General features: G+C 45.3%; 1 protein-coding gene across 1 annotated transcript in view; it reads right to left on the bottom strand.

The window, feature by feature from the left end:
• LOC141153536 (methionine aminopeptidase 1) overlaps positions 1-13,203 on the bottom strand; it is a 37,302-nt gene that overhangs the window by 22,735 nt on the left and 1,364 nt on the right. Inside the window, exons 2-3 of the mRNA XM_073638442.1 lie at positions 2,646-2,697; positions 1,905-2,014 (exon numbers count right to left, since the gene is read on the bottom strand). Of these exons, the coding sequence (XP_073494543.1) occupies positions 1,905-2,014; positions 2,646-2,697 (162 nt within the window). The remainder of the gene's footprint in view (positions 1-1,904; positions 2,015-2,645; positions 2,698-13,203) is intronic.

The raw sequence follows: 13,203 nt of genomic DNA, 5'->3' as shown, positions 1-13,203 counted from the left end.
GTCCAAATTTGAGATCTTTGGTTCCAGCCACCGTGTCTTTGTGCGACGCAGAAAAGGTGAACGGATGGACTCTACATGCCTGTTTCCCACCGTGAAGCATGGAGGAAGAGGTGTGATGGTGTGGGGGTGCTTTGCTGGTGACACTGTTGGGGATTTATTCAAAATTGAAGGCATACTGAACCAGCATGGCTACCACAGCATCTTAGAGCGGTATGATATTCCATCCGGTTTGCGTTTAGTTGAACCATCATTTATTTTTCAACAGGACAATGACCCCAAACACACCTCCAGGCTGTGTAAGGGCTATTTGACCAAGAAGGAGAGTGATGGGGTGCTATGCCAGATGACCTGGCCTCCACAGCCACCAGACCTGAACCCAATCGAGATGGTTTGGGGTGAGCTGGACCGCAGAGTGAAGGCAAAAGGGCCAACAAGTGCTAAGCATCTCTGGGAACTCCTTCAAGATTGTTGGAAGACCATTTCCAGTGACTACCTCTTGAAGCTCATCAAGAGAATGCCAAGAGTGTGCAAAGCAATCAAAGCAAAAAGGTGGCTACTTTGAAGAACCTAGAATATAAGACATATTTTCAGTTGTTTCACACTTTTGTGAAGTATATAATTCCACATGTGTTAATTCATAGTTTTGATGCCTTCAGTGTGAATGTACAATTTTCAAAGTCATGAAAATACAGAAAAATCTTTAAATGAGAAGGTGTGTCCAAACTTTTGGTCTGTACTGTATATTCATGATTCTCTGTAATATAATTAAATAGTATGCTGGATTAAAATCAGTGCAGCAGAGCATGCAAGAGAAACATCAAAACACACATCTAGCATGTAGACAACCCATTAGAGCTCATGCTAAACACCATACACACTGTAAAAGTGATCTCAGCAGTAATACTGGGAATGAAGGTCAAATGAAGATAGACATGATGTATGGCTAGAGATAGGAAGAGAACAGAAGAGGGCACACATTGGGCTTTGTCAGGAGGCATGGTTAAAGGTAAAAGATGGGCACTAATTAAATGGTTGGAATGCATTCCACAGTGAGTCAGAGCGCTCCCCATCATGATGCTCCACCTCAGTGATGACGCAGGTCGGCCCGAGAATGATGGGACGGAGGACGTAGTCATCACCATGGCAATGCGACAACAATCTTTGCTACCAGCAGGCAGAATAGCACGTATGTATGGCCCGTCTTACTTTTTTTTCAGCGGTCTATAACCTGTATGCCCATATTAATAGATTACCGTATTTTTTGGACTATAAGATGCAAAGGACCACAAGACGCACCCCAAATTTTGGGGTGGAAAATAGGAAAAAAAATATTTTTTTATAAGATGGTGGTCCGTCTTATAGTCTGAATAGGTATCTTACCTGGGGGGCTGGTGGAGCGAGGGTCACAGGAGGCAGGGTCCTTCAGGAAGCTGGCAGAAGTCGATGAATGCTGCAGACCCTGGATGCGAGAAGCCAGTGCTCCAGCAGCAGGGAGTTGTGGTGGAGCAGGATCGCAGGGCCCTCAATTCCCTCCCTCAGGATCCTGGTGGCTGCAGCAGACAAGGTGACATGCTGCAGGGCCGTTTGGGAGCTCGGGCGGCCATTTTCTTGTAGATCACTGTGCATCCACCACCGCTCTGCCTCACAGCTGCACCAGCCCTGCGATCCCGCTACACCACCACCGCAAGTATCCGGTAAGGTTCGGACCATAAGATGCACCCCCCATTTTCCTCCCAAATTTGGGGGAAAAAAGTGCGTCTTATGGTCCGAAAAATACGGTAGATAGGTCAAATGTGACAGATTCCCTTTAAAAGCCATTTACCTGAAGATTATCCCAATATCTGCAGGTAAATAGCATTTCTGGAGGGGAGAGGTTCCCTTTAAGGGACTTAAGACACCCTTACCAATGGATAGTGTGGTCTGAGTTTTCCAGTATAAGTATAGCCGAGCCAAGGATCTGTGTTGATTTCTCCTTCCATCGTCCATGGGGAAACCTCTGCTTTGATTTTTTCATCTTCCAGAAAACAAAATAGGTGTTGATTACAGTAAACACTGCAAAAATATTTTATAACATTTAACAGTTATTTCACTCTACCCTCCATAATTCTAAGTACACTGCACAAGTTAGACTATGCTCACACTGCAATTTCTTGGCATACCTGGCAAACCTATCTTAAGCCCCCATTCACCTGGTAGATACCAAAAGTGGCATCCATCAGGTAGGAATAATTAGAATAGATAATTTTTAAACACTGGAGTCTATGGGAGTTAAATGCCACATTATATTTATACCGTGGCATTTGTCAGGGCCTTCCAATGAAATCCTAACATATACCTCAGACAGCTGAAAGGTGATATGAACAGAGACTTGCATGGCATTGTGACAAAGATGACATTAGTGCTGAATATAAGGCAGTGGTTGCCGGGTGGTGCCATTCTGAATTATCTTCTGCACTTGCCAAAACCCTTCAGAATCTCTTAGCATGCATCTTATTTCAGCTGACGCAGCACAGATCTTGTGTTACAGACCTTGCTTCTGAAACAAATTTTTGCACTGAACTTTGAGAGGTCAAGCTAGAATGTATTTACATGTTGAAACCTCCATCCGCTTGTACATGGAAATTTGCATGAAAATAAACACTTACTTGCTCTTTTGTGCAGTAGTTTGTGAGATGGCCAGCTTCCCCTGAAACACTCCTAGGATAAAAAGAGAACTGCTTAGAAAGGGAATTTGGCTACTTTTTATTCTTTATCTACAAGCCTGGCACTGTAACTTATAATATCAGCACTGTTTACAAAAATATAAGAACCAGCAACAAAGATTTTAGAGGCATCTGCTTTGTGTTTCCGAAGATCCGCACATATTTTGATATTTTTTCCATCCTAGTGCATGGAGACTATATTGGCTGTACAAATGAAAAATCACATGGCAGAAAGTGAACGAATGACAAAGCGATATTCTTTACCTGCATTGATCTGACATTTGAGAAAGATCTTGGTGCAGGTTATACAAAAAGCTCATGAAAATGCTCCACTACCTGGCAGCAGGTTTATTAGTAATCTAGTGATAAAAATCACTGTTTTATGAGCAGGAGATCAAAACTACATCAAGCCGTCCAGTAAGTGACACATCACTGCAATCAGTGCTGCTCTCAGATTAGGAGGCAAAAACCTGTTGACAGATTCCCTTTAAAGATGTAATCTAAAGTTTGAAAGTCATTTCCCTATCCATGTGACAAGGAATAACTTCCCTTCAGCCTGGGCCTATCAATCAGGAGCGGAGGTCGATCACGTGCATTGCCGCTACATGACAGTTCAGTTTCTGATCCAATATAAAGTTCACATTGGGCCGTGACCTTAGATAACAGGACACATGGATGACCGGAGAACACATAAGATGAATGACGTACAGCACTTGTGCTGTTATTATACTTAATATTCTGGAAGCTATTTTTAATCTGTGTGTGCCATGCTATTTAATGTGCTTTTCTTGGATGTAATCAGTGTCTGTAAGAAGCAAGAGAATATCAAATTCAGATCAAGAGGTTTCATCTTATGTTGAAAAGCTGGAAATCTACAACGCCATAGACCATACCTCTGTAATATGGCGGTTTTCTCTGAAGTCGATATTCAATATTGACATAAAATTGCATAGTTTTGGCCACAATTTAAATGAAATGAGGCAAAGACTTTTTCTTTTTTATTGCTGCAAGTTTAACAATTTTTAAAAAAAAAAAACAGTGAAAGCTGCATCAAGGACACAAAGTGAGAATTGCAGCCTCTATTATACATCTGTCAAACTCTGGCCAGCGGGTAGCTTCTGGCCCATGACGTGGAGACGGTCTCCCACCCAACATCACACTTTCAACTGCATTGGCATCCTGGATGCCAATATAGTTGAAAGCAAAGATGGAGGAAGGAGATTCAGCTGACGCTCTCTCTCCCATCATTCCCCCTCTGTATCCAACATCTCAGGGTAGAGGGCACGATGACGTCATTACAACGCGCCCGCTGTCCATAGGATCAGAAGACACCATGAAGAGCCCAGAGCAGCAGGTGAACTGGGAGAGGTATTTAATTTTTTTAATGTGGGCCCCATTATACCGTATGGAGGACTATGTGGAGCCAATTTATACCTTCTGGAGGGCTATGTTGGGCCCATTTATACCGTTGGAAGGACTATGTGGGGCCCATTATACTGTGAGGATTACAGTTGGGGAATCATACTGTGATTGGCTCACCATACTTTGCAGGGGATTGGGGGTACAGAAGGGTCATCATTCTGTGCGTGTGGAGAAATTCACTGTGGGGGTATATTACTGTGTTTGGGGGGAACTTTTGTTAGCATCATACTTTATTAGCTGCATTATTCAAAGGTTTTGTATCCTTTATTACATATTTAAATTAGGCTATTGGGACATATGCTTTTTACTGCTCTTACATAACATTATTCCAATATTTTATTCTAAGATCTATTAACTAAAATGTACTTTGTTCGTTAGACAACCCCTTTAAGTTTGTTTCCATATGAAAAGGTTCATTGTTCTATTTGATAAGGAAAAATTTGGATTGTAGACATTTTTTAAAAATTTGATCTTTAAAAAAGAAATAAATTTACAAAAAAAAATCTTGTAGCTAGATTTGCCTGGCTCACACTTTCCACATTTTCACTTTTGTGCTTTCACCATACCAGAACTTTAAGCTAATTCACTGATTTTCACCTGACTAAGCAGCTCAGCAATCAAATGATGAAGGGCTAGTACTGAGAAGCTATCCCAGACTGACATGTCCCCCTCCATTCTAGCAATGTCTGATGTGAAGAGTATGCTGAAATGGAGAAACTCACAAGCGCTGAGCATCCGGAGACACCAATAAGGGTTGGAAGACTTGAGACAGCTGCTATGTTTGCGAGTGGTCACCTTATAGGGCAACAAATGCTGGCCATTGTCAAGTCGTAAATTCTGTGTTAGGAGCACATCTTCTCACTGGTTAGCATTTTAACATCCTAGTTTTACATACTAGTTTTCAGGAGATGTTTCAGACTGATTGGAATAGTCATAATGAATTTCACAGGATAATGTAATCCAGCTGCAATTGGCTGAATCTCTAGTGCATGGTGTCTCTACCTTCTTCTACAAGGCCATCAGCTGTCAGGATCTGATAACATCAGTGATCAGACTTCCTGCCAAAATAACAAACATTGCTCAATAGTCTCCCAAACCCAGTATGATGCAGCAGAAAAGTCTATGCAGCCTATGGTCACTTCTGGCAAAAGGCTCGTGTACAGTGTCTAAAATAAATGCTCTGTTTAACATGTTCTTTTTTATTTTGATAATAAGAAATATACATAATTAGACTTGAGGAAATAACTCCAAAATCACATTTAAAACTCGGGAAAGGCAACCTGTCATCTTTTTCGTGCACTGGGGTGAGACTGTGGGCAGGGTCTTCATGGAAATGGTAGAACATGCGCAGACTGACATCCGATGGTCTTCAGCAAAATGGCACCAATGGCAGCAAATGCGCCAATTCAAACCTTGGCTCAATGACGACCAAAGACCTCCATCTGCGCATGTGCTGAAGATCGCGGGGAAATGAATGCGCATAAGCGTCGCCCGTAGCAGGGATGGTGCTAGCGCAAACTTTAAAAGAGGAGGCTCGTACAAATGCAGAGGGGCTGCGGGAGAGACAAAAAACCTGCCTGCTGTGCTGCTCCAATGCACAAATAGGATATTGCACCAAAACTTCTCATGTGAATTAAATAAGAACCAGTATGCAGATGTCTTCACTACAGGTATTTATTAAAATCAGTATATTAGCGTTGATATGGCCATATTTTTTTTTTTTTTTTTTTTTTTTTTTTTACATACTAAATTGTCATGACAGGTTCACTTTAAAAAGGGACTCCGCACAGAATGACTGTTCTAACCAAGTACAGGCATTCAGTGCTTAATGGCTTTGCCAATCATTTAAATTCACCCTCTCAACTGCTTGTTTTCCTTCTATTACCACCCTTCTCTAGCAAGCCAAAGCAGTCTATAAAAGAAGATGGGGCGGTTGGAAATTGACAATTGAGAGGGGAGGGGGGGGGAAGGGCACCTAGTCTGAACAAACATTCTGCACCGACAGACTCCTTTTAAAATCCTGCTGACCAGCTCCTCCACTTCCTGTAATCAGGAGGCACTTAGGTCTTTCAGCTCACGCTAAAAGACTACAAATCCTGCCATGTTCCACTTCCGCATTCACTCATTTAACTACCCACCAACAGATACTAGACTAGCCTCCAAGATCACGTTTTGCAGGGAATCAATCACACTGCGCATGCGCCATAACGTACTCTGATTGTGTTTTAAGAGAGCCATGAAAACACAGTTCCCTTCTGTATAGTCTGCGTCAGAGACTAAGCGCAGTGGCCATTCCCTTCAGCACTGTCACAGTATCAGCTCTACACATGGTTGTCACCACACTACACAGCTGTTCTCAGAACTACATAACCCTTATGTGAAGTATATTAGTCAATGGGTAGATTTTTAAATTCAAGATTCGCTTGTTTTTTGTGAGTGCATAACACATAATGTTGAGCCCTAGAGGCAAAAGGAACTTAAAGGCTTTCTTTCGTGTTCTTTAATGGGTATAAAGGAAAAGTGTTGAGCACTTAAGTTCAGTTAATAAAGTCCAGTTGAACACTGCTATAAAGCTGTCCGGATCGATGAAGCACATGTAAACTCCCAATAAAGCCAGCGTCAGTGCGACTACACTCCTGATTGTACAGAGGCTAAGCTGCACCCGCATGCAATACAGGAGAGCGCAAAGTTCGGGCCTGTGGGGCAACAACGATATCTGTCTGAATTGGTATTTGAGCAGGAGCGCACTGCTCCCGGGCAAGCAGGAAGCCAGAAGGCAGGGAAGTGGTGCGTTTTTCCAGCTGAGATAACCCCTGTAGGTAAAATATTGGCAGCAAAGAGGTCTCAATTTCTCCTCATACGTTACATAATTGCTTCTCAAAGGCTGGCCTAATTAGCGAGGCACCCCATAGTTGTTGGCGAGGCACGGCTGGGCCGGCAGTGTTCACAAAAGTAATTATAAAAGGTACAAAGTATTCTAAAGTGAGATGAGACAGCACAGCTAGCCACAGAGTCTGAGCTCACTCTTCTATGGCTGCAGCAATCTCTGGCTTAGCAAAATAATTGATTCATTTTGGCGATATTTAATGTTATACAGGGTCCATAAAACAAATGAGCAGTGTTTCTAAATTTAGGCATTGTACCCTCCGCTACTGATGGCGAGGCCGGGGCATCACTTTATTGTGTCTGGCAAATATGCAGAAGAAAGTTATTTATTGCAATTCCTTCCTTAAAAGGGGCATTTCAATAAGAATCACATATCACCTATCTAATGGAAAAAGTGATAAATAGTAAAACAGTGAGGATCAAGTTATTGGACCTACACCGATTGGCACAACAGGGAATACCGCCCCGACGAGATAAGCCTTGCAACTAAAGTCTATGACACAAACAGCCACGGTCCAGTAAAGAGTCATTTAAAAAATCAGCTGTTCCCATCAATGCCATAGACTTTGTTTAGAGGTGTTCAATAGGCCAGACCCCCAATAAGTTAGCATTCATCTCCTATTCAGTGAACAGATGAGACATTATTCTGCTTGGTTTACCCCTCTATCATGCCCACACACTTAGAGCTTAGCTGTCTACAATCTTTTGGACAACTGACATCAACAATTAAATTCTCACAAATAGGAATGAACATTTTTATGGGAAATACTGTAGAGAAAATCCATCCATAACAAATGATCATGTGCAGAGCGAATGGACAACTTATGCAAAGTCCACGTATTGATTAATAGATTTCAGTGTAAACCCTCACACAGACCTAGGGGTGCAGCCAAATGCACATGGGCGCTCAGTCACCACTGTACAGAATGTGCTTTTTAGCAGCACCCAATAAGAGTTGTAGCAGTTCACTGGGTGTAGTATCATCCGCAGCTAAACTTTCCTTTTTTTCTTCCAAAGATCACCTAAGATAAAGGAGTTTGTCTAGCTCTCTGTCTATGCAGTTTAGGATGGGTCCTAGAAAGTGGATGTCATGTCAGCCTGGGTCCTGTTCCCTCTAACATTTGATTAGACAATAGAGAACAGATGGTAGCGGATGCTGCAAATGAGTTTTTTCTTCCCCACAGGGTAAGAGTGTAGCAGACAAGGTGATCTAGCCCGCCAAGGGTCATTCTAAATACATCACCCTTCCATGAGACTGACAGCTGTCATCGCCATAAGTAACAGAGACAAGTAAAGTGCTCACTACCACTCCTTTCACAAAGTGGTCTTTGGAACCCGTGGTCTAGTGGTAGTGATTGTTCTAGTGATTGAACCCGCAGGGATTATACATTCATCTGTAGATAAAAGTCATTGATTAGATCAGAGAGGAACCTATGGAAATGATCTGTGGAAACTAGGAGCAGCCACTAACCGGTATGTAGTGTTCTACTCTGTACACTACTGACGTCGGCTCGCGGCCAGAACCAAGTCGGGTCCTGGACCTCACTGATCACCTAAGTGCTCATCTATTTCTGACAGTCCGGTAATCAGAGGAGCCCTGTCCTCAGGATTGCTGGGGTCCCTGTGGTCAGAGACCCCCAGCAATCTGTAAGTTCACTTCTCTACAGGATAGGGGTTATCGTTTAAAGTTTTGGGAATACCCCTTAAGACTAGGGCTACACAGCAACTTTGACAACACTTGTCACACAAACATGGTTCGCTCAGTGCCACTGCTATACTGCAGTGCAATATAGGTGAATATGGACACATTGCAACCCCAAGGGCAAACAAGTCACAAAACGTCAATTTTTTTGCAAATTTGACACAGCACCCCTGGGGTCACAATGCATTCCCATTCGCTTGTATTGCACTGCGATGTATCAGCGGCACCAAATGAAGGGAACCTGTTAGTTTCCCCAAAGCATTTAAAGTGTCACCAAAACACTGCAAGGCCGTATTTCCCCATTACCATCATGTTATTGATGTCCTATGCAATTATCCTGTCAAAAAAACAAGTTAAGCCCCCTTCCCATGCATATTAGATAGCTGCCACTGAGCCATGGTTCAGCCGGTATCTTGCCCAACTCGCGCACACACCGGAGCGCCCACTCTGCCGAGTGCTGCCATGTTCTCTACAAGAGCGCTGCTACCAGATATGTATGACGGCGGCTTATCGCTACAGAACAAAGTGACCGGCAGTGCAAAAATCAGACATGCCGAACCTTTATCTCCCCCAACTTCATATGTCAGAGGTCCTCGTACCCAAACTTGTCAACATCAGCAGGTATGACCGATGTAAGGACCAATGTAAGTCTAATGTGTATGGGGCCTTATACAGTAGTGCTAGTCTTATGCCAGCCAGGGGTCTACTAGCCCCGACTAGTCCTGCCTCAGTTACTGCTATTAAACCCCAAAGGACAGGAGATTATCTTAAATCGCGGCTACTGATATTTCTACGGTTCATACAGTACAGACCAAAAGTTTTGACACACCTCATTTAAAGAAATTTCTGTATTTTCATGACTATGAAAATTGTACATTCACACTGAAGGCATCAAAACTATGAATTAACACATGTGGAATTATATACTTCACAAAAGTGTGAAACAACTGAAAATATGTCTTATATTCTAGGTTCTTCAAAGTAGCCACCTTTTGCTTTGATGACTGCTTTGCACCCTCTTGGCATTCTCTTGATGAGCTTCAAGAGGTAGTCACCGGAAATGGTTTTCACTTCACAGGTGTGCCCTGCCAGGTTTAATAAGTGGGATTTCTTGCCTTATAAAGTGGGTTGGGACCATCGTTGTGTTGTGCAGAAGTCAGGTGGATACACAGCTGATAGTCGTACTGAATAGACTGTTAGAATTTGTATTATGGCAAGAAAAAAGCAGCCAAGTAAAGAAAAACGAGTGGCCATCATTACTTTAAGAAATGAAGGTCAGTCAGTCCGAAAAATTGGGCAAACTTTGAAAGTGTCCACAAGTGCAGTTGTAAAAAAACATCAAGCGCTACAAAGAAACTGGCTCACATGAGGACCGCCCCAGGAAAGGAAGACCAAGAGTCACCTCTGCTGCTGAGGATAAGTTTATCCGAGTCACAAACCTCAGAATTCGTAGGTTAACAGCAGCTCAGATTAGAGACCAGGTCAATGCCACACAGAGTTCTAGCAGCAGACATCTCTTCTAGCAGCAGGCCTTCATGGTAAAATAGCTGCTAGGAAACCCCTGCTAAGGACAGGCAACAAGCAGAAGAGACTTGTTTGGGCTAAAGAACACAAGGAATGGACCAGTGGAATCTTGGTCTGATGAGTCCAAATTTGAGATCTTTGGTTCCAACCACCGTGTCTTTGTGCGACGCAGAAAAGGTGAACGGATGGACTCTACATGCCTGGTTCCCACCGTGAAGCATGGAGGAAGAGGTGTGATGGTGTGGGGGTGCTTTGCTGGTGACACTGTTGGGGATTTATTCAAAATTGAAGGCATACTGAACCAGCATGGCTAACACAGCATCTTGCAGTGGCATGCTATTACATCCGGTTTTCGTTTAGTTGGACCATCATTTATTTTTCAACAGGACAATGACCCCAAACACACTTCCAGGCTGTGTAAGGGCCATTTGACCAAGAAGGAGTGTGATGGGGTGCTACGCCAGATGACCTGGCCTCCACAGTCACCAGACCTGAACCCAAATCGAGATGGTTTGGGGTGAGCTGGACCGCAGAGTGAAGGCAAAAGGGCCAACAAGTGCTAAGCATCTCTGGGAACTCCTTCAAGATTGTTGGAAGACCACTTCCGGTGACTACCTCTTGAAGCTCATCAAGATAATGCCAAGAGTGTGCAAAGCAGTCATCAAAGCAAAAGGTGGCTACTTTGAAGAACCTAGAATATAAGACATATTTTCAGTGGTTTCACACTTTTTTGTTAAGTATATAATTCCACATGTGTTAATTCATAGTTTTGATGCCTTCAGTGTGAATGTACAATTTTCATAGTCATGAAAATACAGAAAAATCTTTAAATGAGAAGGTGTGTCCAAACTTTTGGTCTGTACTGTACATAAACCCTACAAGCCTGGGCACATGACCCCATGTGGACACAGGGCACAGCTCTCACTACACGGGCACTGGCTATACACAGACACGCAGGGCACAGCTCTCACTACACGGGCACTGGCTATGCACAGCTCTCACTACACGGGCACTGGCTATACACAGACACGCAGGGCACAGCTCTCACTACACGGGCACTGGCTATACAGACACGCAGGGCACAGCTCTCACTACACGGGCACTGGCTATACAGACACGCAGGGCACAGCTCTCACTACACGGGCACTGGCTATACAGATACGCAGGGCACAGCTCTCACTACACGGGCACTGGCTATACAGACACAGGGCACAGCTCTCACTACACGGGCACTGGCTATACAGACACAGGGCACAGCTCTCACTACACGGGCACAGCTCTCACTACACGGGCACAGCTCTCACTACACGGGCACTGGCTATACAGACACAGGGCACAGCTCTCACGACACGGGCACTGGCTATACAGACACAGGGCACAGCTCTCACGACACGGGCACTGGCTATACAGACACAGGGCACAGCTCTCACTACACGGGCACTGGCTATACAGACACAGGGCACAGCTCTCACTACACGGGCACAGCTCTCACGACACGGGCACTGGCTATACAGACACAGGGCACAGCTCTCACGACACGGGCACTGGCTATACAGACACAGGGCACAGCTCTCACGACACGGGCACTGGCTATACAGACACAGGGCACAGCTCTCACGACACGGGCACTGGCTATACAGACACGGGCACTGGCTATACAGACACGGGCACAGCTCTCACTACACGGGCACTGGCTATACACAGAGCACAGCTCTCACTACACGGGCACTGGCTATACACAGAGCACAGCTCTCACTACACGGGCACTGGCTATACACAGAGCACAGCTCTCACTACACGGGCACTGGCTATACACAGAGCACAGCTCTCACTACACGGGCACTGGCTATACACAGAGCACAGCTCTCACTACACGGGCACTGGCTATACACAGAGCACAGCTCTCACTACACGGGCACTGGCTATACACAGAGCACAGCTCTCACTACACGGGCACTGGCTATACACAGAGCACAGCTCTCACTACACGGGCACTGGCTATACACAGAGCACAGCTCTCACTACACGGGCACTGGCTATACACAGAGCACAGCTCTCACTACACGGGCACTGGCTATACACAGAGCACAGCTCTCACTACACGGGCACTGGCTATACACAGAGCACAGCTCTCACTACACGGGCACTGGCTATACACAGAGCACAGCTCTCACTACACGGGCACTGGCTATACACAGAGCACAGCTCTCACTACACGGGCACTGGCTATACACAGAGCACAGCTCTCACTACACGGGCACTGGCTATACACAGAGCACAGCTCTCACTACACGGGCACTGGCTATACACAGAGCACAGCTCTCACTACACGGGCACTGGCTATACACAGAGCACAGCTCTCACTACACGGGCACTGGCTATACACAGACACGCAGGGCACAGCTCTCACTACACGGGCACTGGCTATACACGGACACGCAGGGCACAGCTCTCACTACACGGGCACTGGCTATACACAGACACGCAGGGCACAGCTCTCGCTACACGGGCACTGGCTATACACAGACACGCAGGGCACAGCTCTCGCTACACGGGCACTGGCTATACACAGACACGCAGGCCACAGCTCTCGCTACACGGGCACTGGCTATACACAGACACGCAGGGCACAGCTCTCACTACACGGGCACTGGCTATACACAGACACGCAGGGCACAGCTCTCACTACACGGGCACTGGCTATACACAGACACGCAGGGCACAGCTCTCACTACACGGGCACTGGCTATACACAGACACGCAGGGCACAGCTCTCACTACACGGGCACTGGCTATACACAGACACGCAGGGCACAGCTCACTACACGGGCACTGGCTATACACAGACACGCAGGGCACAGCTCTCACTACACGGGCACTGGCTATACACAGACACGCAGGGCACAGCTCTCACTACACGGGCACTGGCTATACACAGACACGCAGGGCACAGCTCTCACTACACGG

This window comes from Phyllobates terribilis, unplaced genomic scaffold, assembly GCF_046119375.1.
Source record: "Phyllobates terribilis strain yellow unplaced genomic scaffold, ASM4611937v1 Scaffold_1__5_contigs__length_1240528914, whole genome shotgun sequence".
NCBI classification, from domain to species: domain Eukaryota; kingdom Metazoa; phylum Chordata; class Amphibia; order Anura; family Dendrobatidae; genus Phyllobates; species Phyllobates terribilis.
This window is presented reverse-complemented; position numbering and strand designations above follow the sequence as displayed.